The 24,994-nt window shown below is 45.3% G+C and overlaps 1 protein-coding gene across 5 annotated transcripts in view; it reads right to left on the reverse strand.

Moving 5' to 3' along the window:
* Positions 1-24,994, reverse strand: part of LOC147014838 (sodium- and chloride-dependent creatine transporter 1-like) — a 121,864-nt gene that overhangs the window by 28,659 nt on the left and 68,211 nt on the right. For all 5 annotated transcript variants that reach the window (XM_085853205.1, XM_085853206.1, XM_085853204.1 and 2 more), the window contains 3 exons: positions 13,655-13,789; positions 13,187-13,290; positions 2,455-2,579 (listed from right to left, as the gene is read on the reverse strand). In XM_085853205.1, coding sequence (XP_085709331.1) covers positions 2,455-2,579; positions 13,187-13,290; positions 13,655-13,789 — 364 coding nt within the window. The remainder of the gene's footprint in view (positions 1-2,454; positions 2,580-13,186; positions 13,291-13,654; positions 13,790-24,994) is intronic.

A 24,994-nucleotide genomic window follows, 5' to 3' on the forward strand; every position in this document is an offset into this window, starting at 1 on the left:
TCGAACGCTTTACAGAGATCAACATAGGCTGCAAGCAGCCCCTGCCGAAACTCTCGTCTGTGTTTCGTGAGAACCCGAAGAGCAAGGATACGGTCAATCGTTGATCTTTTTGGTGTGAAGCCTGACTGCTCTGGACGCTGGTGCTCAAGCAGATGGTGGCGAACCCTATCAGGAATTATCCGAGCAAAGACCTTGCCCGGCACTGAGAGCAGCGTCACCCCTCGGTAGTTGTTGCAGTCTTGGCGATCACCCTTCCCTTTCCAGAGAGGGACAACAAGGCCCCTCTTCCAGTCAGTTGGGATGATGCCTGTGTTCCAGGCAGAGCACAAAACTGCATGCAACGACGTGAGTGCAGCATTTCCACCAGCCTTGAGAAGTTCAGCATGGATGCCACAGATTCCTGGAGCTTTACCCCATTTCAACCGGTTCACCGCAGCCCGTGTTTCCACAAACGAAGGTAGACCATAGTTGATTGAAGGGTCAAAAATAAGGATTGTAACACCCCTGACGTCCAACTCGACAGCTGATGGATCAGCCTGGTACAACCGCTCAAAGTAACTGGCCCAGCGGGCCTTCACTTCACAATCCTCTGTCAAGAGCCGACCACTCTGCACTAAATGCAGTACACCGAGGGATGGGCTTGGACGAATGCAATGTGTGAATTCCCCTGTAAGCAGGAGAATCACTTGACCACAGATGAGGCTTACCCCCTCACAGATTCCTCGCACATCGGCTTCCTTGTCCACCCTCAGTGCACGTACAGTTTTATGCCCCAACTCCCTGAACAGCTGAGCTCTGCCATTAAGCCTGGCCCTGCGACTGGTCAATGGTATCCAGTGTCCCTTGAGAGACAAAATTCATCTTTGCCCTCTGGTGAGTTCCAAGACATCTACCGGCAACATCAAGGACGGTGGTCTTGAAGACTCTCCACAACTCTTCAGGATTCTCCAAAGCACCCAGACCCCCAAATCTCTACTCAGCCTGTTCGCAAACTCCTCAGCTACCCTCTCTTCCTTGAGCTTGCCAACATCCAGCCTCGGCTGGGATGGTACCATTCTCCCAGATTTAAGCTGAAACTTCAGAGTTGCTACAACAAGCCGGTGCTCAGTATTGAGGAAATGAGCACTCCGGTAGACCCTGCAGTTCTGGATCATCCTCCAGCAACTGTCAATGAGGACATGGTCAATCTCCTTTGCCACACCGCCAACGTTGGAATGCCAAGTCCAGCTATGAGCTTGTGGTTGCTGAAACCATGAACCGGTCACCTTAAGTCCATGACTTTTTGCAAAGTTAAGGAACTTAGTGCTATTCTGGTTCACAGTTCCAGACCCATGGGGACCAACACACGTCTCATAACCATCCCTATCAGTTCCAGTTGATGCAATGAAATCCCCCAAGACTGGAAGTGTATCTCGCCTGGGGCACTGATCAACCACAGACTCGAGCGTGGCGTAGAATGTGTCCTTCACGTTGAGATCACTCGCCTCAGTCGGAGCATAAACAGAGACCAGGGAAATGACACCCAAGGAGTGACGAATCCTTAGTCTCATAATACGCTCGTTGACTGATGTTACCTCAATTATCATTGGAGTCAGCTTCTTGGACACAGCTACAGCAACTCCTTGGGCATGGTAACCATCAGAGCGACCAGACCAATGGTAGGTGTAACCACCCGCCATGATCTCGCCACGATCCGGTCTCCGAACCTCAGAGAGTGTTGCAATACCGATGTCCAAACGCTTTTGCTCAGATGATGACAGAGGCAGGTGATCATCCTCTCTTCGGGATAGGACATTCCATGCACCCACTGAAGGGACTGCCTCAGGTTAACCCAAGGAGACTGCTGTCTGGTGGACGACACCTCAGCACCACCCCGACACACTCTCCCACAATCTGACCCGGGAATGTTACCCCGTCGTTTCCCTCCTATCATCAAAGATTGGGGGTCCTGAAGGCTTTGCCCCAATCCCGTCATCCGATGAGCTGCCCTATGAAGGGAAGCTGCACAGGAGGTACTCCCACGGAGTGGGTTTTCAGATTTAAAAAAAAATGCTTTCGGAATGTTTTGTGGCATGAAGAGTTTTATGGTGGCCAGAGTGCAAATCCTGCCACCAACCTCCTAATCATAAGTAAACCAACTGCAGGAGGACGTTCGCAGACACAGTTGGGCACTAGATATGGATGGCCGTTGGCTCACAAGGAGCTCCTCCTTAATTCTGTGTTTGCTTCCATGTCTTGTGTCCCCAACCCCTCATTCTCGTTATCCACACTACCTCGTTTCCTTGCTCTTTCAAGTTCCTTTTGTTATGTTTCATCCCAATACATTCTGCTCTCTAGCTCTTCCACAAGCTCTGACTTTGTATGCAAAAAAAAATACATTGAATTTATGGGTTTACCTTGAAAATACATTTACCGTTAATCTATTTCCCACTGGAGGAAATGTGGCACACTTACCTGACTGAGCGACATCGGAGATTTGAATGCCTTGTTCCTTGGCCATGAAACCTAGCACAGAAAACACGAGGAAGCCAGCAAACACGCTTGTTGCGCTGTTGATGACCGCCAGGATTATGGAGTTTCTGTGCAATGGAAGATTGCATAAACTTCATTCTATCACAGCATCTCGATCCGAACCTTTGTGCATTCTTGAGTAAACATTGATGATTTAGTACACACTCATTTTAAATTAGACAGGTAGGCAGGAACATTTGGCCCATTCCCCCTGTGCAACATGTTCCCATTGCAGCTCCATTGCATGCTGTTGGTCACTTCATTCCAGAGCTCTCAGGATAATTAGGCCATGGGATAAATCTGTAGGAGGTTTTGAAGTTAGTTTTGAGGCAAAAAAAATTTGGCAACCAGGAAATTATGTATACTGGAAACTCATGCTCACAGGTGGAGTGGCAAGTTTTGAGTGGCCATCCCAGCATAGCATAACCTTCACACCCCAAGTTCAACGATCAAGTTTGCATTCTGTCCGACAAACAAACAGACACATATGTTTAAACACATTTCCCCTCCACATCCATGATGACTCGTTTTCATTATACTATTTAACACAGCAAAGCAAGTCTGGTGGTGGTTTCGTGGTTGGGGTTGCTGGCTTAGGATCTTAGGGTCCTGAGTTTTAGCCCCGTTTTCCAGTGAATTAATACCAGGTGGGGTTGACAGCCTGTCATCCATCTGAGGTTGGCAAAATGAGTGCCAGTGTACTGGGTATGAGGGCACAGCATCAGTGGCATAGTTGTGCCCCAACAAAATGACAGCCAAGTTGCCATATGCCAGAAGAAGAAGAAGAAGACAGAAAAGTGGCATATTTTAGAATGATTGGTACAACTAATGTCCTGGAGTTTAATTAATTTTTTTAGCGAAAACTTCCAGTTTTCAAGTTATCCTGTCCAGCGGTGCAAGAGTGCATCATGAGCATTTATTATGTGTCAATGATGTCTGCTTTTCTTTTGATAATTATCTTAGAAAAACCCACATCTATGATATTGAAGCGGTCCGAGGTTGCGGGGGAACCATGAAGGATGGATTGCTTCGGGTTACTCGTCGGACTTAGCGGAATCACAGGCCATCGTACACAAATACCTTTGTGATGTGGCGGGTTGCTAATCGACCGTGAACACCAATAACTCAACCATGTGAATTAGGGTCCTCGGTCTCACAAACCGTTTACCTAAGGTTCACGTGACCTCCTTACCGGGAAACGCGCCCTCGGTATGTACTTGTGTTTACCAGATTACTTACCGGATCAGGTGCAGCCGAGCGGAACTGCCAAGTATGTATTGGCTACGAAGCAAATCTTTGTGGAATAACGTCCCGGCTAAGCTGGGGTGCGGGCCATGCTGGACCAATGAAGGAAAACAAAAACGAGCTGGGAACATTTCTACACAGTGCAGTTATTTCCAACCAAACCGAGGAAAGGTATGTGGCACAGTGAATGGGATTTATTGGTTTGTACAGCAGGGAAAGCAAGGAATCCGTGGGGTGTGGCAAAAGATGAGCAATCTTACAAAAGCAGACACAGAGCAGAGTTATCCCGTATATCTTTGACAATCTTAATTTATGCTAGGACAGGTACGTACACACACACACACACACACACACACACACACACACACACACACACACACACACACACACACACACACACACACACACACACACACACACACACACACACACACACACACGGAAGATTAGATAACGAGAGAGAGAAAGAAAGCAGGTGAGGATAAATTACCTGGTGCAGTCGGCAGACCAATGCAACCCAGAATGCTTAGGGAGAGGAAGGTGGGAGGAATACTGGTTGTGTCTAAGATGTGGGAGTGGGAGGTGTGGTGTCGTGCAACGTGGGGGGTGCGGCATTTTGCAAGAGGAAAATGTGAATGCGAGTCAGTTTGTTCGCTCCTTCAGGTTCTGCCTGTAAAAGAACAGTCTGGCTTCGGCCACGTTAATGTTTTTTTATGTGTCCACAGTTGACGAGATAGAGAGAAAGAAAGATGGAAGAAAATGATGCGTAAGAAGAAAGTCCCTTTCCTATCTGTGTAAATATCTTTAAGTATAAATGTCTGCACCGATTCAGGATCACTCGAACGGAGTGCTCCCCCCCTCATGGCAGTAGTGTGTGATCCCCCCCCCCCAAACCCTGTTTGGTCCAGGGACACACGGTGCCTTTCACTCCATGCCCACCAGCTCGCTGACTACCTGCTTGCCGATCCCGTCTGCGTTCCTTCAGCAGCAGCTCTGACAGCCCCGAACAAGAAGGCGAGCAGCAGCAGCAACAGTGAGCAGGGCGAATAGGATGAACTCGAACAGGCGAGCAGACTGACTAAATGAGAAGAGCGGAGAAGAGTGGAGGGCGAAGAGAGAGAACTGGCTCCGCTCTGCCTTTTTTATGGACCTGGACGAAGGGAGAGGTTGAGAACTGGATCTGGACAAGCTGTCGGAACAATCCCGCTCCTCTATTGGACCACAGTGGCCAGAGCCATGCCCCACCATGCCTCGAGGTGGAAAATGGGCCAGTTACTCTCTAACTTTTATACGGTTTGGAGCTATGAGTTTTACATGGGGCCGTGGTCTTCGGATGCGTGCTTTGGCCCCGAACGTGCGCTGCTTTTCATTCTAACATGGAATTGTAGTGAAATCCCTGCACTACCTGTAGGTCCCTTCACAAGCCATAGCACTCATTCGCCCCTCGCGTTATGCCTTGAAACATCTCCATCCGTGTCCCCTCCGGGTCCCTTGATGCTTCGGTGCACATTTGGCAACCATGGGGGCAGTTGTGATGGTTGTAGAGTAGGACACTCTTGTCTTGACATTCATTGTGAGAGATGGTGGCAATGTGGCGTTAGTAGCGAGTGATGATTGCCATATGGCGTCCACGGTGAGGACCAAGCACCATGTGGCGCTCGTAGTGAAATGGGTGAATAAAAGTCACGAGTTAGTGTGGTTTGCGGTGGGGATAATTTTCCCAGTTGTATGAAGTGGTTGTGGTGACCGTGGTAAGGTTTGGCGAGCGGAGTGATGTCTGAGGTGAGGTGGCGGTTGGGAATTGGCATGCACATTCGAATGGAGAATGGGAGCACAAACTCCAAAGGAACGATGTACTGGGCATTGTCAGCAGGCAGCGCTCGCCGCACAAACACGCTGGAGATGCTCGTAGCGTGTTGCTCATTCTTATTTGTGTGGTGTGCATACTTGCTTGCATGGTTCGTGTAACAGAAAGGAAAAGGTCAAAGGTTAAAGTGAGGGTTAAATAGATATGATACACCTAACTACGAGCGTCCCACGCAACGCATCTTTCCCCTTTTACCAACTAGATATATGGAAGGGACTAACTAAGACATATACAGTACTCCTGAAATAACTGCCTTGGGATCACTGTATGTTGTGTACCATTGCCTTGGAGATATGCGGTTTTACAGAACCACAACAATATTTTTGGTTTTATGATAATTTCACTCTTTCACCTAAAAGTAAAGATATACGTTGGAGGTGGCCATTTCATCTCAGTAGATCGTCCCGGTGCACACTGAGTACAACCACCAAGGTTCAATGGATTTTGTCCCACAAACAGACACGTTTTGACACATCCCCTCCCCCCCCACCCCCAGCACCACATCTTTGATGACTATATTTTCCTTATACTATCACAGGGATGTGGTGTATCTTAGAATGAGCTGAGACTTGTAATACACTCTCTTTCCAGAAGCGGCGCTATATGATGCACATTTTCATCGAGAATTTGTTTCGGCATCATTCCCTACCCCCCCAAAAACCCCGTGACTAATAATTTATTTAAATGCCTAAAACCTTTCTAAATACATCCTAAGTACAACCACCAAATTTCAACTCGTTCCATCCCGCGGTTTAAGAGTGCATACAAGTCAAACATGCACACACCAAATTATATATATATATATATATATATATATATATATATATATATATATATATATATATATATATATCATGATTACATCATTCAAATTTGTTGAATCCAAAAATGCAATGTTCCCAACGATTGGACCGCACACCAATTACTTATAACGTCATCAAATTTGTATATAGCTCAACACATCAAATCCAGGGATGCGGATGTTACTTTCCCTCCTGGAAAACGACTTCACGTACAGGTACACTGAAACGCAATGTTCCCGCCGATTGGATAATACAGAAAATGGCTATGACATCAACAAATTGTATACCACTGCTTGACATCACACTGTCGGGCTGTTTGTGGTAACTTCTTCAAGAATTTGAAAACACTTACTTGCTTAACGGTCAAAAATTTGGTGTATGTGTAGTCACATTCTAATTATCGACTCATACGTTCACGGTTCTTGGGAAAACGCGACATCACCAAAGTTGAAGCAAACACGTACCAAACGACATGTCGGAATCAAGACTGACATGAGCGTAGATGAAAGATCAACAAGAGGGATAATTGCTTTGCAATGCATGTCCCCAACCGATGTGATATTTTTCTAAGTTCAAAAAAAAGTTAAAAAAAAAAAAGTTCAAAATGGTGAAAAATTGACGAAAGGTCCTGAAACTCGAACTTGTTCTGTAACTTATCATGATAAAGCCATGTACCAAGTTTCAGTTGAATATGTTAAAGGGTATGAGGAAAAACGTCTGTACAGATCACGGACGGACGGAGAGCAAACCTATAAAATGCACGCGTGTTCAATAGTCATCACCCGATTCATCTCCAGAATCATCAGAATCAATGTTCAACTGTTGCCGATTATTGGAACAATCGTTGCACTCACAAAGGTCTGTGCAGGGGAGACCTGATTGGCTGCTTTCACACAATAACAGATGGCATGCTGGCAGTTAGTTTTCGAGCATTTACAATGCAGAATGTGCAGGACTCTTGGTGGGGCCGAAGTTTGGAACATCCAGTGGATAATAAGGCTTTCATTTTCCAGTTTCCATCCATGGATAATAATTAATAGGACTCGGGGTACCAATAGAGTAACCAAGACACCGGCGATATACCGCACACCGGTATTGGGAAGCTGCCTCCAAGTTATGTTGTGTCAGCCAATCTTTGTTGGGCCCTCGTCAACTCGACATTTCATGGTGAATATGTTGTCAGTGCATTTAGCCCAGTTATATAGAGTTCAGTCAAACTCTTCAAGGTCAGAACAAATGTCATCGCATGGACTCCAGTGTTGTGTGTGGTTCCATGTCCTGACAACACTTTCTCGATGAAATAATTATTCTTACAGATGACAGTAGATATCTATCATGTATCTTGTGTTCTTCGACTTTATCCCTACATCCATCCAAAGCATTGCATTGATGTGTTGAGCGTGATGGAGGGGGAGAATAAGGACATCGATGTCATTGCTACGAATCACCATTACTTGAGTGGGTTCGTGTGTAATCTCAAAAATAAAGTTTGCATGGAATATTAGCCTTGCTGACATGTCCTCCTCTTGACATGTCCATCATCGGCCGTGGAAGGGAAACAATCTTGTTCTGTGGCAAAATATAATCTGTGTACATTCAGTAAAGTTGCAGACACTTGAGATGTCCATTCCTCCTTTACCATCCCTCCCCCTCTCCTCCTTTACCATCCCTCCCCCTCCTTAGACACCCTCAGACCCTGATTGTTTTTTTTATTGTCGTGAACAAACTTTGGTACATCACCGGTAATGAAGCTTGTGGTCAATGTGTTTGTCGTTCCTACGTGTTAAACTTGGCATCCTGTCTTCCAACATTAGTTAATGGACGTTAAGATCCCCCATTGAATCCTTCACAAAGAGTGGGCGAGTTGTCGCCGGAACGGTGGCCAAATTACAAATTCCTGCCTGAACTATTGTTGGAAAGGCAACGACAAAACCACCCAATCTGGGTTGAGGAGAGGGGAGTGGAGGGAGAGAGAGAGGAGGTGGATAGGGAGGATTGAGGCAGAGGAGGAAGGAGTTTTCTTCTGTATCCATCCTGTCCACCCCATTCCTCCCGACCCCATTGTTTGTCCAATTCTCTCTCTATTTTGTCCTTCAACTTCACTGTTGGTGTCCCCTACCCATCCTCCCATTCTCGCTCCTGTTGCTTTTGTCCTGTTGCGTCCTCATCCATTTTGTGTTCTTGCTCTTCCACGACCCTTGACTCTACATACAAGAAAAGCTATAGGTTGGCAACCATTGTACAAGCTTCATGGGCTGAATGGTCTCTTTCTGTGTGTGTGAAGTTCCTTGGAAAGGAAGTCATCTCTTAAATATTGTGAACCATGGTTTCTGTCCGTGTGTCCATCTGTCTCCCGTATAAGGCAGCCGCTTCTCGTGCTGCGTTGAAAAGCTGAACATTCACTTTTGAAATGACGGGAGAACAGGCTTGAGTAATGTTGATGCAAAATTTAATTTCACAACGAGGATATTTTGCACTTTTTTGTGTGTACACAGTGTCGAGGCTCATATGAGAGCTAACACAAAGAATGTATTACAACAATGGAGCAGACGATAAGAGGGATGGGAGAGGGAAGGATAAAAAACAGTGGGGAACAGAGATATGAGGAGATTTGTGGAAGGGAGAGGGATGGGGTGGGGTACACAGGGAAAACAAGATGGACACCACAAGGAATTTCATGAAGGAAAAATGGGAATTTGAAGGAGGTGGGTTTGGAGTGGATCCACAGGGGTAGAAAAAGTCATGATCTTGGATGGGGAAAGACAAGAGGTGGTGCTGAACAGCTGTTTTGAAGACCTTGAGGGAAGAGTGGGATTGAAGAGAGTGTGGAAGTTTGTTCCAAAGAAGGGGAAAAAGAGGAATGAAAAAGTGAAGGTGAGCAGTGATTCTTGTTTTTGGTAGTTTTACAAGAAGGGGGTTGCTGGCGGACCTTGAGTACCCTGTGGAAATGTGGAGGGGGACATGTAGCAGACAAGTATGGGGGAGTGAGGCCGGAGAGGAGACCATAGAATACAGAAAGACCACTGACCTGCCTGCGGTGAGAGAGTTAGAGACTCAAAGACTCAACCACATCGTGGGAGATACCAATGATCCTAAAAGCCTTGGTTTCCACAACGTGAAGGTGAGAAAGGTGAGACGCGGGAGCACAAGCCCAGAGGGGAGAGCAGCACTCCATCAGGCTGCAGACGAAAGCTTCGTATGTGGTCAGGAGCTCAGGTGGGCCGAGGAAGGACTTTTCACGACTGAGGATGCCCAATCGGTAACTGACTTTGGAGGCCAGCTTGGAGATGTGGCTTTCCCAGGAAAGATCATGGCAGATAGTGAGGACCAAAATTTTGAATGAAAGGACTTATATAAGAGGGTTGTTGAGAAAGTCAACGGGGTGGGTTTCCAGACAGATGGAACAATAAAGTTTTTGACGGCCCGTTGAGTCCTGTTTGCCAGTGAATTAATACCCTGTTTGCCAGGGTGGAGTCATCAGCAAAGAGATAAAGAGGATTTTCCAGAGAGTCGGAGAGATCATTGATGAAAACCAGAAAAAGAACAGGGCCCATAACGCTACCTTGAGGAACTCAAGCCTGGACAGGAAGAGGGGATGAAAGAACTCCATTTAGGGCCACACGGTGACTGCGACAAGAGAGGAAGTCTGCGAGCCATGAGTGGAGATGGCCTTGGATACCATAGGGAGAGAGTTTGGTGAGCAGGGCAGGGTGCCAGACCATATCGAAAGCACGCGATATGTCTGTGGAGATGGCTCTGATTTCATGTCTGGTATTGAGGACCTCCATCCATTGTTGGGAGAGCAGAAGCAGCATATCCAGGGTAGAGTGACCTATCTGAATCCAAATTGATCATCGGAAATCAAGTCATTGGAGAAGAGGAAGGATTTAATGTCTGAAGCGATGATGGATTCCATAACCTTGCTGATGATTGGGAGAAGGCTGATTGGTCTGTAAGTTGCAGGGATCTGTTTTTGCACTTTTTTTGTGCAGGACAGTGATGTTTGCTGATTTCCAAGCAGATGGCAGATGACCTTGAGCAAATGAGAGGGTGAATAAAACAGAGAGAGGGTGAGCAAGAGCAGCAGAGCAAGTTGTTAGGACACGTGGCTGATGCTGTCTGGACCTGGTTTCAGAATCTGAGTCGAGGTTTGACAACAAACTCTCCACCTTGTCGGGAGAAAAGGACACAGAGTCCAGGAACAGCTCGGTACAGAAAGCGATAGGTTTGGGACACAAGATTTAGAAGCAACACACGGAGTTTAGGCATTCAGCCTTTTCACGTGCAGTGTCATCTGTGTGGCCATTTGAGGTAAAGGAGGGGATGGAAGAGGAACATACACCAGAAACAGATTTAACTGGATGTCACTTGGATTTGGAGGAGGGAGACAGGTTTGAGAATTCAGGTTTGAGATGAAAAGATGTTGTTTTCTGACTCTCCTGAAGGTCGACAGACACTTATTCCGAGCTTTGTTGAAGGAACTGAGATTACCTTCAGTTGGATTTGCCTTCCATGAGGTGAAGGCAAGTTGTTTCAGGACAACTGCTTCGCCACAAGCTTCAGTGAGTCATGGGCGGGCGGAAGGATAGGACAACTGAAGAAGAGATGGGATAAATCTGTGCATGAGAGAGAGAGCGCGTTTCTTTGAAAGAATTCCCAGGATGAGTTGATGTCGGAGAAAGAAGAAATGAGAGACTCATCTAGAAGAGATGTTTGATGGTTGCTGGAAGACCCTGCCCGTTGGCTTGAGGTGGTTCTCAAATAACAGCCAGAGAGATGTCTACTTTGACAAGCATGTGGTCAGATGAACCAATTGGAGTGAGGGAAGAACAGCAGATATTTTCAGGAAAATTGGGCAAAATCAGATCCAGAAGAGATGGAGTACCGTTGGTTGAGATTCGGGTCGGGAAGTTGACAGATTGTGTCAGTCCCATTGAGTCGCAGAGTCCCAATGGGTGGGAGTGGAGGGAAGCCGTGGCCAGAGGTATTCCTGGGGGTGTGGGGGAGTGAGGGCAGTGCATGGTGAGTGAGGAATAGAGTCTTTGATGAAGAGAGCAACACCTCCACCAGGACGAGGCTCAGGTCTGTCAAACCGGAGGAGGGAATAACCAGGGAGAGATACTAGGGAATTAGAGATGTCTTGAAGGAGGAAAGTTTCTGTTAAGCAGATTACGTCTGGTTTGTCAGTGGCAACCTGTATGGAAAGATGCGTCAGGTTTGAGCGAAGGCCCCAGATGTTTGAGGTCCACACTGTTAATGAAGAGGGAATGGAGGAGGATTTGGGTGCAGGGGAGGGAGGGGAGGAGGAGGGTAGGACGAGGAAGGAAGGGTGGAAGTCAGGCGAGTTGTTGAAAGGGTGTGGGGGATTGTAGAAGAGCTAGGGGAGAGGGCTGGATGAGGAGAAAGGGCTCAGTGGTGCTGGGTTGAGGTACAGTGGGGAGTAACATGAGAGAGGGCAGTTGAAGATTGGAGGAGGTGGAGGGATGAGATGGAAGAGAGAGGGTAGGGGAAGGAGGCAGCTTTATGGATGTGAGGGGAGGGGCAACTTTGAGAAGGGGGAGATTGGAGGGAGAAGGGTGAGAGGGGAGAGTTGGGGGAGAATGGTGAGATGGAACCTTGAAGGGAGAAGAATGTGAAGGTTGCTTTGAGAGGGAGGGGAGACGATAAGAACAGGCACGACCAAGGTGCAGGAGGGTGATGGGAGAGGTGGGGAGAGGGGAAGGATGAGACTTTGTAGTGGTATGGTAAAGAAGGGAGCAGGCAAGGGGAGGTACAATATTTGAGGGGTTGGGAAGAGGGGGAGGTGTGATGAGAGGAAAGCAGGAGCATGCTTGTGGTTTTGAGGAGTGTACTGATTGAGGGAGTGAGATTTCTGTTTGGTTAGAATGGAGCCCACAGATGTAAGAACATCACACACTTTGAGACAACAGAGGAGGAGCTGGTACTGTCGCAGAAGACAAATCCCACTCTTAAAGCAGAAGACAAACGCACACAAATTTTGGCCCACTCTTGAGACAAATCCAACCTCCTCCACCCTATGTTGCACCACCATTTTGTGGTTGGCGGTAGAAGTATCTCAGAGATTTGGCTCTGCACGAAACCAAGAGTGCAACACAATTGACCTTTTTGAAATCTATGAAATATCATTTAATTTGATAGATCAACATAAACTTTTCCCATCACTGGGGAAGGATACTTTTGCTAGTCCCAAACTATGGAGTACTATCGTACTCCATGATAATGGTGTTACATTTGTTGCTCTCCAATCCTCTATTAAAGATATCCGTTGACATCTCGCTTACCTGGTCAGCCACCTCCCTCAATACTCTCAGGTGCATATTATCTAGCCCACGAGCCTTATCTACTCTTAGATTTTAAAGTTGTTCCTTTACTTCCTCCAAATAAAGTAAAGAAACAGATTGCGGAATGTTAGCCGATATCTCGCTTCCTTTCTGGCGATGCCTATTGATTAACAAATAATAATAATAATAATAATAATAATAATAATAATAATAATATTGATTAGACAAAATATGCATCATTAAAACAAATTTGGGAATTCTTTTCTAATTAATGTACAAAGAAAAACGTGGGAACATTGGCGATTTCTAATTCACCAAATCTCCTTCTGGCATTAATATCAAGTTGCAGATAAAAATTTGTAACGGAATGGCATTACAGATTTTGGCCCACGGCCTAAATAAAACAAGTGAGCACATCAGAGCAAGAATGCAAATGTTGCAGCTCAAAGAAAAGCTACCTGTAGCAGTTGTTATTGAAATCATTGTAGCTACCAAGAGCAGGTAGTGAACCATAACCGAGACCAAAGGAGAGGAAGATCTGTGTGCAGGCATCTCGCCACACCTGTGTAAAAAAGAATACTTCAGTCGTTGATAAAACACACAAGCTGAACTGACAACTTCATAAAACAAAGAACCCTGGGTTTCTGATCTGTTTTTTTTTCACTCAGTCATTCTTACTTTCACAAATTTGCCTTTGATTAAGATTATAAAAATCTGCTTAACAGTTTCCCTGTCCATTGAGCATGTTAAACAACCACACAAACTGGTTGTTCAAACGTGATAGTTTGTTTGGGGTGAGTGTCAATGGTGGCCACATTCATATTTCTTCTTCAATGAGTACGGCTTGCCAATCCTAAGCATTCCTTTGCAAAATTAGACATCACAGAGATTTTTTCAGGATCATGGAAATGGCGTAGTTTCCTTGCCTTGGGCTTGGCTAGTTTTGACCAGTCTGCTTTGATGTAGTAGAGAATTCCGTCAACGGCTCCCGGTAACATCACGCTCCGCAGAAAGAGAGCGAAGAGCATCACATACGGAAATAAGGCTGTAAAGTACATCACCTGTAGAAATAAGGGGGAATTTGTGAAAATATAAATGGCAACTTATGGTTTTTACCCTTGAATGAAGCACACACACACACCCCCCAAAAAGCCCCATGAACACACATTTTCCCCACAAGGGGGCATGACATCGATGAGCACACTTGGGGAATCGAGGGCTGCTCAAATTCTGGCCTGTTTTTGTAACCCTTATATAAATGTTAATGTTCTGGAATTATCTTGTGGACTGGTTTACTGAAGTTATCGAGGAAAAGAACAGTCAGGGTTGATCAATGATTGAATGCTGCTGATCATCCTGGGGTAGTTCTTGATGAAGCCCCATCAAACTTAGTTGGAGACGTTGGCTGGAATCCAATTGGTGGGCCTTCTTTGGTCGTACTATCGAGAGATTAAAAAGAGAAAACTGGTTTTTCTGCAGCTCAAGCAGGATGAGATTTGATTTGTTAGGGTTAGATAGATTTTTTTTACAGATAAGACTGGGAGCCAGGTCTTGGCTGAAGGAAGGGTGAGGGGAAGGAGGTGATCCAGCTGCTTGAAGCCACAATCATGAATGGTGGTCTGTGCTGAACAGGCCTCGTGTCCAGGAGCAATGCCGTGACGAAGGAGCACATATTTGGTGAACATTCCTTTCTGTTTACCCTTGATGGCTTGCCACCGTTTTTGCATTCCCCTGTGATTGTATTTTTTGAGGTGTATTGTAATTTGGTAGGAATCCCTTAGAGGTCATGATCTGGCTGGCTGAGGGTTGGGTGCAAAATTTTGTTGGTGGTGATGATCCCTTCCATTGCATGACTTCCATTTTAGTATCAGGTTCCCAGTGGTGAAGCGATGTTTTGTTGCCACTTACAAGATGGGCAATAAATATGGCCAGATCTGAGTTAAACAGTTTGAGAAGTCCACAACATACTGGCTGCTGTTGATTGTGAGCACTGATGTTTCAGTAGACCCATCTTGTTATCGGACATTGGATGTGCCTTAGTGTTTGTGGATGGTAGTGAAAACACTGCCTCGAGACATTCCAACTTCTGTCGGTATTCCAGCGACCTTAACGTGGTGGTCCATGATTATCCTCTCCACTACAGAGAAACTTATACACCCGGTCATCCCTCATCCACACTCATCATCTCTTCTACCCCAAATGACCCCATTCCCAAGCACTTCCTTTTTCCAGGTTATGGTGAATTTTTCCCCCTCTCTCTCACCTTTTTTTCTTTTGTTCGTTGGTTTGTTCCTTTTCTGTTTCATCCCCACTTTCCCTTTCCTCTTCTTGTATTTCATTCGGCTTGTGTGTCACTTGTTCACCCCCATGTGTCCTTCTCACCCCTCCCTTTGATCTTACACTCGCTCTCAATTCTACTCTGCTGTTGGTGTTTTCTCCCTCTCCATTTTGATCCCTTCCATTCTGCTTTAGCTCTTCCATGAGCCTCAACCATGTATATAAAAATCATTGCCTCAATCTGAGCAACAGTTTGTGGGCCATCACATCTGCCGATTGTCCTAACCTTGCATCATTTAAAGTCTGTTGGCTATTTTGACTTCTGTAGTAAAGGGTGCACGTTCACCATGTAGGGCCATCACGTGCCCATTGATTTTAATGAAGCCAATAGCTTCTTTACAGAAAAAAATTGACATCTTTGCTCAATTTTAGTAAGATCTCTCATAGAATGACATAGCTAATGACTTGTCCTCTGGATCAACAATCGATATCAGATTCATGAAACTAATGGCAAACTCGCTCCACAGTCAGTAGAGCGCATACCTCCGCCAGGCTGAACAGTTTACATTTTGTATCCCACTGATAGGCCGGATCTGCATCCAGACCTGAACCAACATCTTATCGGCTAGCTCTTGTCACCGACCCAACTCATCCTCCAAGTTTTGTCCAAACTCGTCTGGACAACTTTTTTAGGTATCGTGCTTTTTGTCGTTTTTGGTCCTATCTCTCAACGATGAAGGTCCTATCTCAAAAATCCTTTCTCTATCTCTCTCTCAAACTTAAAAGGTTCTCGGATCCGGATCCGGTTCTTCACGAAAATTTCACAATTCGTCATCACACACCCAACCTGTTCATCAGGTTTTGTCCGAATCTGTCCATAACTTTTTGAGATATCATGCTTACAGACAGGCAAACAGAGACAGAAAGGCGTGAAAACATAATCTCCGTCCACCTTCGGTGGCAGAGGCAAGAAGTATACGTGTAAGTTTTCATGAGTGGAAAACTGCTGCTCAGGTGCCAATGAACAATCCTTTTGGAAAACCGTTTTTTAACACTCTTTGTTTGATGCAAAAAACGTTTAGATATTCTCAAACTGTGAGAGAATAATGTGCTGGTGCACCATCTTGTTGCAGTATAGCTGAAGACAGCTGATTCTTGACAGTTGAAGACTTCAAAACAGCTGTCAGGGGCTGCTGATGATGACCTCCAACCCTCAACATGGAAGATGTCCAGAAGAACATGGAGAAAAATTCAAATTTGTGCGGAGAATGAAGCGAAGCATACAGATAAATTCTAACTAAATTATAACTGCATGTATAGGGACTTTGTGGCCACTCAATTATGATGTAAAGATAAATGGATTAAATTATGGGGTCAAGAGGTCATATGGGGTAAAAATTAGGTAACAGCGAATGCCTCTGGTACGTCCTAATCATTAACCATCCCACGCGCTATCATCTCCGAGGATCACGTGTTCGCCTACAAGGAAAACTGCTCGGCGATCCGGCCTGGTCGGTGTTAACTGCCCAACCACCACAATGGGGTCGGGGGAATTAACCTGAACTGGCACGGCTGTGCAATATATATATATATATATATATATATATATATATATATATATATATATATATATATATATATATATATATATATTATGGTATTGCAGACCCGGGGTCAGGAGTGAAGACCATGAGGGGTGAGCTACTTCGGGTTCCCACCAGACACTCCGGAATCACAGGCCATCGCACACGAATAACTTCATGACGCGCAGGTCGCTGATCGACAGTGAATGCCAATAACTCGACCATGTGACTTAGGGTCCTCAGTCTAATGAATACTGTTTACCTAAAGGTCACATTATCTAATTACCGGGGTCACGCACTCGGTACGCACTTCCTCAAACCGGATCACCTTTCTAGATCGGATGCAGCCGAGCAGAACTGCCAAGCACGTATCAGCTAGCCGGCTGCATACCAGCCCATGGTATGCAGCCGGCTCTTCATACCTCCCATGCTCTTCTAGCCGAAGTAGCTGCATAAAGCAACCAATGGTATAACGTACCTCCCATGCTCTTCTAGCCGAAGAAGCTGCATAAAGCAACAAAGAAAGCCTACGCAAGATAAGCGCTTTGCTGTTTCAAACCCTTCTCAGAGTTCCTCCACAGCTATAAAGACATTCACAAATAGTACACATATGAGAATCACAATGCTACACACCCCCTCAGCTGCCGGACTGGTTTCATCGCTTATTGGTGAATCATCAGCGACAGCACAGACAGCAATGCATACCAATGAGGCTCCCAAGCCTGTACCACATGCAAATGTCAAAAGCAGTCAATATATAAACAATAAAGAAGGACCCACCCACATCTCTCATCTGGGAGGCCTTGTGTCAACCTTCTTGGTTGCTTTATGCAGCTTATTTGGCAAGAAGAGCATGGAAGGTGTCAATTTCATTTTATATATGTGTATATGTATATATATATATATATATATATATATATATATATATATATATATATATATATATATATATATATATATATATATATATATATATATATATATATATATATATATATATATATATATATATATATATATATATATATATATATATATATATATATATATATATATATATATATATATATATATATATATATATATATATATATATATATATATATATATATATATATATATATATATATATATATATATATATATATATATGTATATATATACGTATTATATATATGTATATATATATACGTATTATATATATATGTATATATATATATGTATATATATATATATATATGTGTATATATATATATATATATATATATATATATGTATATGTGTATATATATATATATATATATATATATATATATATATATATATATATATATATATTGTTGCGGTATTCGCGCCCGCCGGCGTGCGAACGGCCACGTAACTCGAATCGCGGCACGTCGCCCACCGGACGGACAATCCAGTCGTGACCCTCTCGGACTAACGCCGGGAACCAGTCACGGGTGGACCTTTCGGTCTCACCGCGATCGAGCCAATCAGCCCCCGCGTGGGATAGGGTTGCTCACCAAATTCGACCTACCTAAGTACCCACGCGGAGGGTAGACCGGGCGATCGCACCTCGCCGCAGGTCGACTTCGGACACGGGCCACTTAAGCGACCCGTTCCGTACTATCAGAATAACCGAGCGGTGTTATCGTCGACCTCGACGGTTCGATTAATTATCGGGCGTATTCAGCCCACTACCAACCCTTTACGTGAAGCAAGATGAGGATTCAATGGAGGAAAAGACGAAGCGAAGCGGGAGAACAGTTCAACAATAAAGCACATTTATTCGCGGCACACGGGAAGCACACAAATACAATTCCACCAAAAGCACACACAAAAAAGAAAACACAATTCCATTTACACAAAAAGCAAATATAAAAGCGAAAACAATGCAGAGCTAATACCGACTACCGAGCACACGGCAACACTTATACAATTCTACTTCACAGACGGCGCCGACAACACATACCCAAAACCAAGGAAAAGAACATCCCCAAGAATGAGGCGGGCCTGAGGCCGAGACCGGGTCGCGCCTACCCGTCTGGTGATGAGACGCGGAGCGGCGATGGCCCCGCAACCCGCGGGCCTCGTGGACGTTGTCTGGTAGGGGGTGGGAACGGGGCCCCCTTGGTCGCACTATCTCAGCGCGGGGGGAAACAGGAGGGGGTTGCTGATGCTCGGGGTATAGAGGATCTTTATTATCCCTGGTGTGCGTCTCCACCTCGGCCAGGTCGCGCTGCCGGCCTCCCTCGGGCGTGCAGCTCCCGGCACCGACGCGAGCACCCCCTCGTCTGCCTTCGCCGTTGCCGCCTCTCCGCCTCTGGACTTTCCACCCTGGACTCCTCTTTGGGCTCTCCTCGTTGGACTCTCCGATCGACTCTCCCCTTCGCGACTCTCTTCAGCTTCTCCAGCTACTGCAGGCTTCGGGCTCCAGACTTCCACACCCTCTGACTCGTTCTCGTTCTCGTTCTCGTTCTCGTTCTCGTTCTCGTTCTCGTTCTCGTTCTCGTTCTCTTCACTGACGAACACCGTCCTTTTATCCCCCCCCCCCCGTAGCTTCGCCTTTGACCCCCTCCCTTTGACCTTTCACCTCGCTCCCCATTGGCCCGAGAAAAAGTGGGCATGAAGGCTTTTTGATCCACAAATTTGCATATATCGATCGTTCTGGAGGCGGGGCCAAATCGCCCCTCGCTCACCGATTGGACGGCAAAAAGTGGGCGTGTGTCGTTTTTGATCCGTTTTTGAAGCACAAAATCCGTGATTTTGTACACGCTGTTCAACGTGCGCCCTGCACGAGTCCAACACCGGTACCCACAGCGGGGCAAGAACGGTGGCGATGCTACGGTTGCGAGGTGTGACGTGAAGGTCGTGGCGGTTGTGGTGAAGCGGCGTTGTGGTTGGTGGTTGATGTTGTGGTTGTGGTGGTAATCATGGCGGGTGGTCCAAAATAAAGATAGTAAAAGAAAAACGGCTATCCTGAAGAGTCACAGCACGTATAAATGACATGTATTCCCACTAGACAACGGGTTCGGGCCTAACTACACATGTACTTACCGAGATACCTCACCTAAGGGACCTGAATGGTGGTTTGCGAATCTGGTAACCACAACAATATATATATATATATATATACACTATCGGTCAAAAGTTTTAGAACACCCCCATTTTACAATTTTTACTGAAATGTAAGCTGTTGAAGTCCAGTGAATAACCTGAAATGGTACAAAGCTAAGCGGTAAACTGCCAGAGGTTAAATAGAAAAGTTTAGGTTACCAAAAACTGAAAAATAATATAAATTTCAGTTGTTAAAAAAGGCCCTTTTCAGGGAACAAGTAATGGGTTAGCAACTAATGGGTGTATATGCATATGTAATGGTGTATATGTATATGCACACTACCGGTCAAAAGTTTGAGAACACCCCCATTTTTCCAGTTTTTACTGAAATTTAAGCAGTTTAATGTTTCACTGTACTCAGAAATTAAAGCAGAGAACAAATAAACAATTGCAGATAAAAAAGAAATCATGGAATCGTTTTGTTGAACAAAATTGAATATAATTTTTTGACTCATCAAAGTAGCCACCTTTTTCAGATAGAACAGCTGAACATACTAGTGGCATTCTTTCTACAATGGAAATCAAATATTGTTTGGAAAGTTCTTCCCAACACTGTTGCAGAAGTTCCCACAAATGTGTTGTACTTGTAGGTTGCTTTGCTTTCACCCTTCTGGCCAGTTCATCCCAAACCAGCTCGGTGGGGTTTAAGTCTGGTGACTGTGCTGACCATTCCATGATTTGAAGCCTACCGTCTTGTTCTTTCCTTCTAAGGTAGTTCTGACATAGCCTGGAGGTCTGTTTTGGTCGTTATCTTGCTGTAGGATGAACCCCTGACCAACTAGGCATAGATCAGAGGGTATTGCACGGCGCTGTAAAATGCTGTGGTAGCCATTTTAGTTCAGGGTGCCAGTCACTCTGTGCAAGTCGCCGACTCTGCATCCAGCAAAAGAGTCCCAGATCGTCACGCTTCCTCCTCCATTCTTGACAGTTGGTGTCACACAATAAGGAACCATCCTTTCGCCTACTCGACAGCATACAAAAACCCTGCATGATAAACCGAAGATTTCAAATTTTGATTAATCGGTCCATAAGACCTTCCAGTTTTCAGTAGTCCACTTGTGGTGCTTCATCGCCAAGGCAAACCTCTTTTTCTTATTTTGCCATCTTAGTAATGGCTTTCTTACTGCCACTAGACCTGTCAAACCTGCAGTACGAAGTCTTCTCTTCACAGTTGAAACTGAGACTTCCTTACTTCGACCAGTGTTAAGCTGTGCTTGAAGCTGCTGTCCAATGAGCTTCCTATTACGCAAGCTGTTGACTCTCAGAAACTTGTCTTCTGATTGTGTTGTGGCTTTGGGTCTGCCAGACCTCTTGCTGTCAGAGTTTTCTCCAGTTTCCAAGTGCCTTTTGATGGTGTAGAAAACTGTACTCACCGACACCTTGGCTTCTTTGCAATTTCTCAAAAGGAAAGACCTTCACTTTTAAGGGTTATAATACTCTTCCCCCTCTCAGCCTCTAGCCGAAATCCAGCTACGGGTGTGTTTTTAATCACACGTTAAGATTATGTCAATAGGGAGGTGGTTTCAAACTGTTCTACCATGGTGTGGTACTCGGTACTCCCTCACATGGCCCTCGGTACGCCTTGTCCGAACTGGATCACTCTACCGGATCGGATCACTTTTCCAGATCGGATGCAGCCGAGCGACACTGCCAAGGATGTACCGGCTAAAAGGAACGGATCATTGGGAATAAAGTCCCGGCTAAAGTTGGATTATGTCAATAGGGTATTGGAGGTAAGGAGAGTGTCTGACCGAGTGATGAGTGTGAAGTTGGAAATTGAAGGGGTGATGATGAATGTCATCAGTGCATATGCCCCGCATATGGGGTGTGAGATGGAGTATAAAGAAGATTTCTGGAGTGAGTGAGATGAAGTGGTTGAGCGTGTATCCAAGGATGATTATAATCGATGATTATAATATTCTGTCTGTCTTCCTTTGTTAATTGTATTTTTCTCGCCATTATGAGAGCAATATACGACTTCCTGCAGTGCAATATTGTCCAAATAATGCTTCAGAGGGTGTCGCAATACAGTCTGTTCCAACACTGCATTTATACAGACAGAGGGTTGTAACTAATCAACAAAAGTTGGGACACCTGTCGCAATTGTTTGCATCAACTTTCAAGGCTTAATTTACTTCCATTTCTGCAGAACAGCTGCGGTTGCTCACCCATAACTTGTTCCCTGAAAAGGGCCTTTTTTAACAACTCTGAAATTTACATTATTTTTCAGCTTTTGGGAACCTAAACTTTTTTATTTAACCTCTGGCAGTTCACTGCTTAGCTTTGTACCATTTCAGGTTATTCACTGGACTTTAACTGCTTAAATTTCAGTAAAAACTGTAAAAATTATGGTGTTCTAATACTTTTGACTGGTAGTATGTATATATATATATATATATATATATATATATATATATATATATATGTATATATATATATATATATATATATAATATATAATATAATATATATATAATATATATATATATATATATATATATATATATATATATATATATATATATATATTGTTGCGGGCCGGGGGTAGGGTGAGAAGACACTTGATGGGGGAAGCTATGTCGATTCCCACCAGACTCCGCGGAATTGTAGGCCATCACACACGGATAATTCCGTGACGCGGCAGGTCACTTAACCGACCGTGGACACCAATAACTCAACCGCGTGACCTAGGGTCCTCCCGTCTATGGGTTAATCAGGATACCTAATTAATCACGTGATTTAATTACCGAGGAACACGCCCTCGGTACGCCTTGTCCGAACTGGATCACTCTACCGGATCGGATCACTTTTCCGGATCGGATGCAGCCGAGCGACACTGCCAAGGACGTACCAGCTAAAAGGAACGGATCATTGGGAATAAAGTCCCGGCTAAAGTAGGATTCGGACCATGCGGGATCAATGGAAGAAAAGACAAAAACGAGCAGGGAACATTCCTATAATAATAATTTATTTACAAGCAGGCGAGGAAAGATATGTGGCACAGTGAATAGTTTTATTGTTGTGTATAATGCAGGGATAGAAAGAAGCGTGTGGTGTGACAATAAACAGGCAACTTACAAAAGGGGACACAGAGCAGACTTCACGCGAAAATAATAATATCAATAATGATCTTCTGCAGTCTAACTGAAGGCAGACAGGTGCCAGGAAACACACATACGCACACACACAGACACAGAAAACCCAATGAAGAGGGAGTTTAGAACCAGGAATTGGGTATCGTAAAGGAGGAGCTTGAGGTGAGAAGGGGCGGAGTCCAGAGTGCGAGGGTGGAGTAGTAGGCGGGACCATGTAGGCGGTAGGCCTCTGGGGTCGACGTCGTGTGGGCGGTGACAAAGAGGCGGAGACGAGGAGGTGGAGTCACGGCAGCAGGAGGCGGGTCATGGCGGTGTCGACAAGGCGAGGCGAGAGAAAGGAGGAGAAACTCAAAAAGCAAGAGGCAACAGCGGCTGCCCCGACCTTTATGGACCCGCAGCTCGGGGGGGGGGCATGCCAAATCAAAATGTTATCACCCGAATCGGGCGCTCCGATTGGCCCCGAGCCCTCACATGGCCCGCCAACTTTGGCCGGAAACCGTCACTTCGTTTCCGGCAAGGCCATCCCAGACAGTGGATATATTCCGCTCCGACCCCACGAGATGACATGAATCGCCCACACCGAAATTGGCACGCGAATCATTCTGCAAAAACCCCCAGGCCACGACCAGTCGAGGATCCCGCATGCCCGCTCGGGCGTTCAACCAGCGTCGATCAACGCGCTCGCTCCGCGCGTGCCAACGTGGCCCGAACTGTACATTCCCCGGCTCCATCGCAGCTTCGCTGGCCATGGAGACAAGAAGACGTTTATCATCCGTGGAGAATCCGCTGCTGCCAGCGAGGGCCAAAGGTACATCGGCATGGATAAATCCATGCAGGTTTCACGAGCGGCATACGTGTCTGCTTTCGAGCACATTCCATACAGTGCGGCGGTTCCGCCATTACGCACGCGGCCAGCGCTCGCATTCACACGATCCTGCTAGCATGTGCGCGGGACGAACACCAATATGTGTCAGATATTGAGGTTGAAAAGGAACAAGCCGCTTCTATCCGCACACTCGTATCCCGCCCAACATGGCGTGGAGTCGGCTTTATCGGCCTCCGTACGCATTTCGTGCATCGTGGGCGTCGTGCTGGCTGTGTTTCCCGTGCCGTGAAAAACACCATTTGTGTAGCCTCTTAAGAGGTATTTATGCGCATGCCTTTTTAATACAACCGGCAATCTTCCCCAGACCATCAGAAGCTGAGTCGACAACCTCGCACTGCCAAGCGCACATCACTCACCGCACACGTCGGGTTTAGGGTTCGTCCGGGAACGAGGACCTCTGTGCAGCAGTTTCCTCACCGCAGTGCCACACGCGCTGATTTACATGAGGCCCCACCTTACAGCGAAGGCGCACGTGGCTGATTTACCTCAGGAATAAAAGGAAAAGAGGAAGAGTCGGGATGAAATTAAGGAAAAAAATGATTTAAGCAACCCGAGCTATTAGATCATCGCAACGCACTCCCCTGTTGTCCCGCGAAACAAAAGGAATGGGACTATCTACACGTATAATAATGGAATAACTGTCTTGGGACACCATCTGTTGTATGCATGCGGTTCCAAGAACCACAACAATATATATACAATTTTATATATATATATATATATATATATATATATATATATATATATATATATATATATATATATATATATATATATATATATATATATGATTGTATATACGAGTATGTGCCCGTAAGAAAAAAAAAAAAAAGAATAAATAAATATTCCAACCGCGAGCAAGAAACAACAACCACACAGGCCGTTTCTTCGCTCTCGCATGTCCGTACATGCGTGACGCGGAAGTTCACATATCACTGTTACAATGATTCGCAATTTAGGTTTTAATGGCCAATCATTCAATTAGCGTCAACGTATTTTACCTTTTCGCAATGTCGTCGCAAGGAAAAACAAAAAGAGAAGAGAAGAGAAAAAAAAATTTACTTCCTGATTCAGAGCATACCAGCACTCTGATGTTACCGAAATTTATGCACCATCTAATATGAAAACGATCATAACTTGGGCATTGTGTTTATCTATAAATGCGCATAAGAAATCGAGAAATTATTAGAATACACGAAGTCATCACTATCCGGAAGCCAATACGTTGTAACCCGTAATGGGGAATACGGCTGAGCTTCCCTTCCCCATCGGCCACACCCACGCAACAACGTGTCTTGTCATTGGTTT

This window comes from Eptatretus burgeri, chromosome 13 (assembly GCF_056783735.1).
Source record: "Eptatretus burgeri isolate ZD-2024b chromosome 13, Ebu_testis_v1, whole genome shotgun sequence".
In the NCBI taxonomy this organism is placed as follows: Eukaryota; Metazoa; Chordata; class Myxini; order Myxiniformes; family Myxinidae; genus Eptatretus; species Eptatretus burgeri.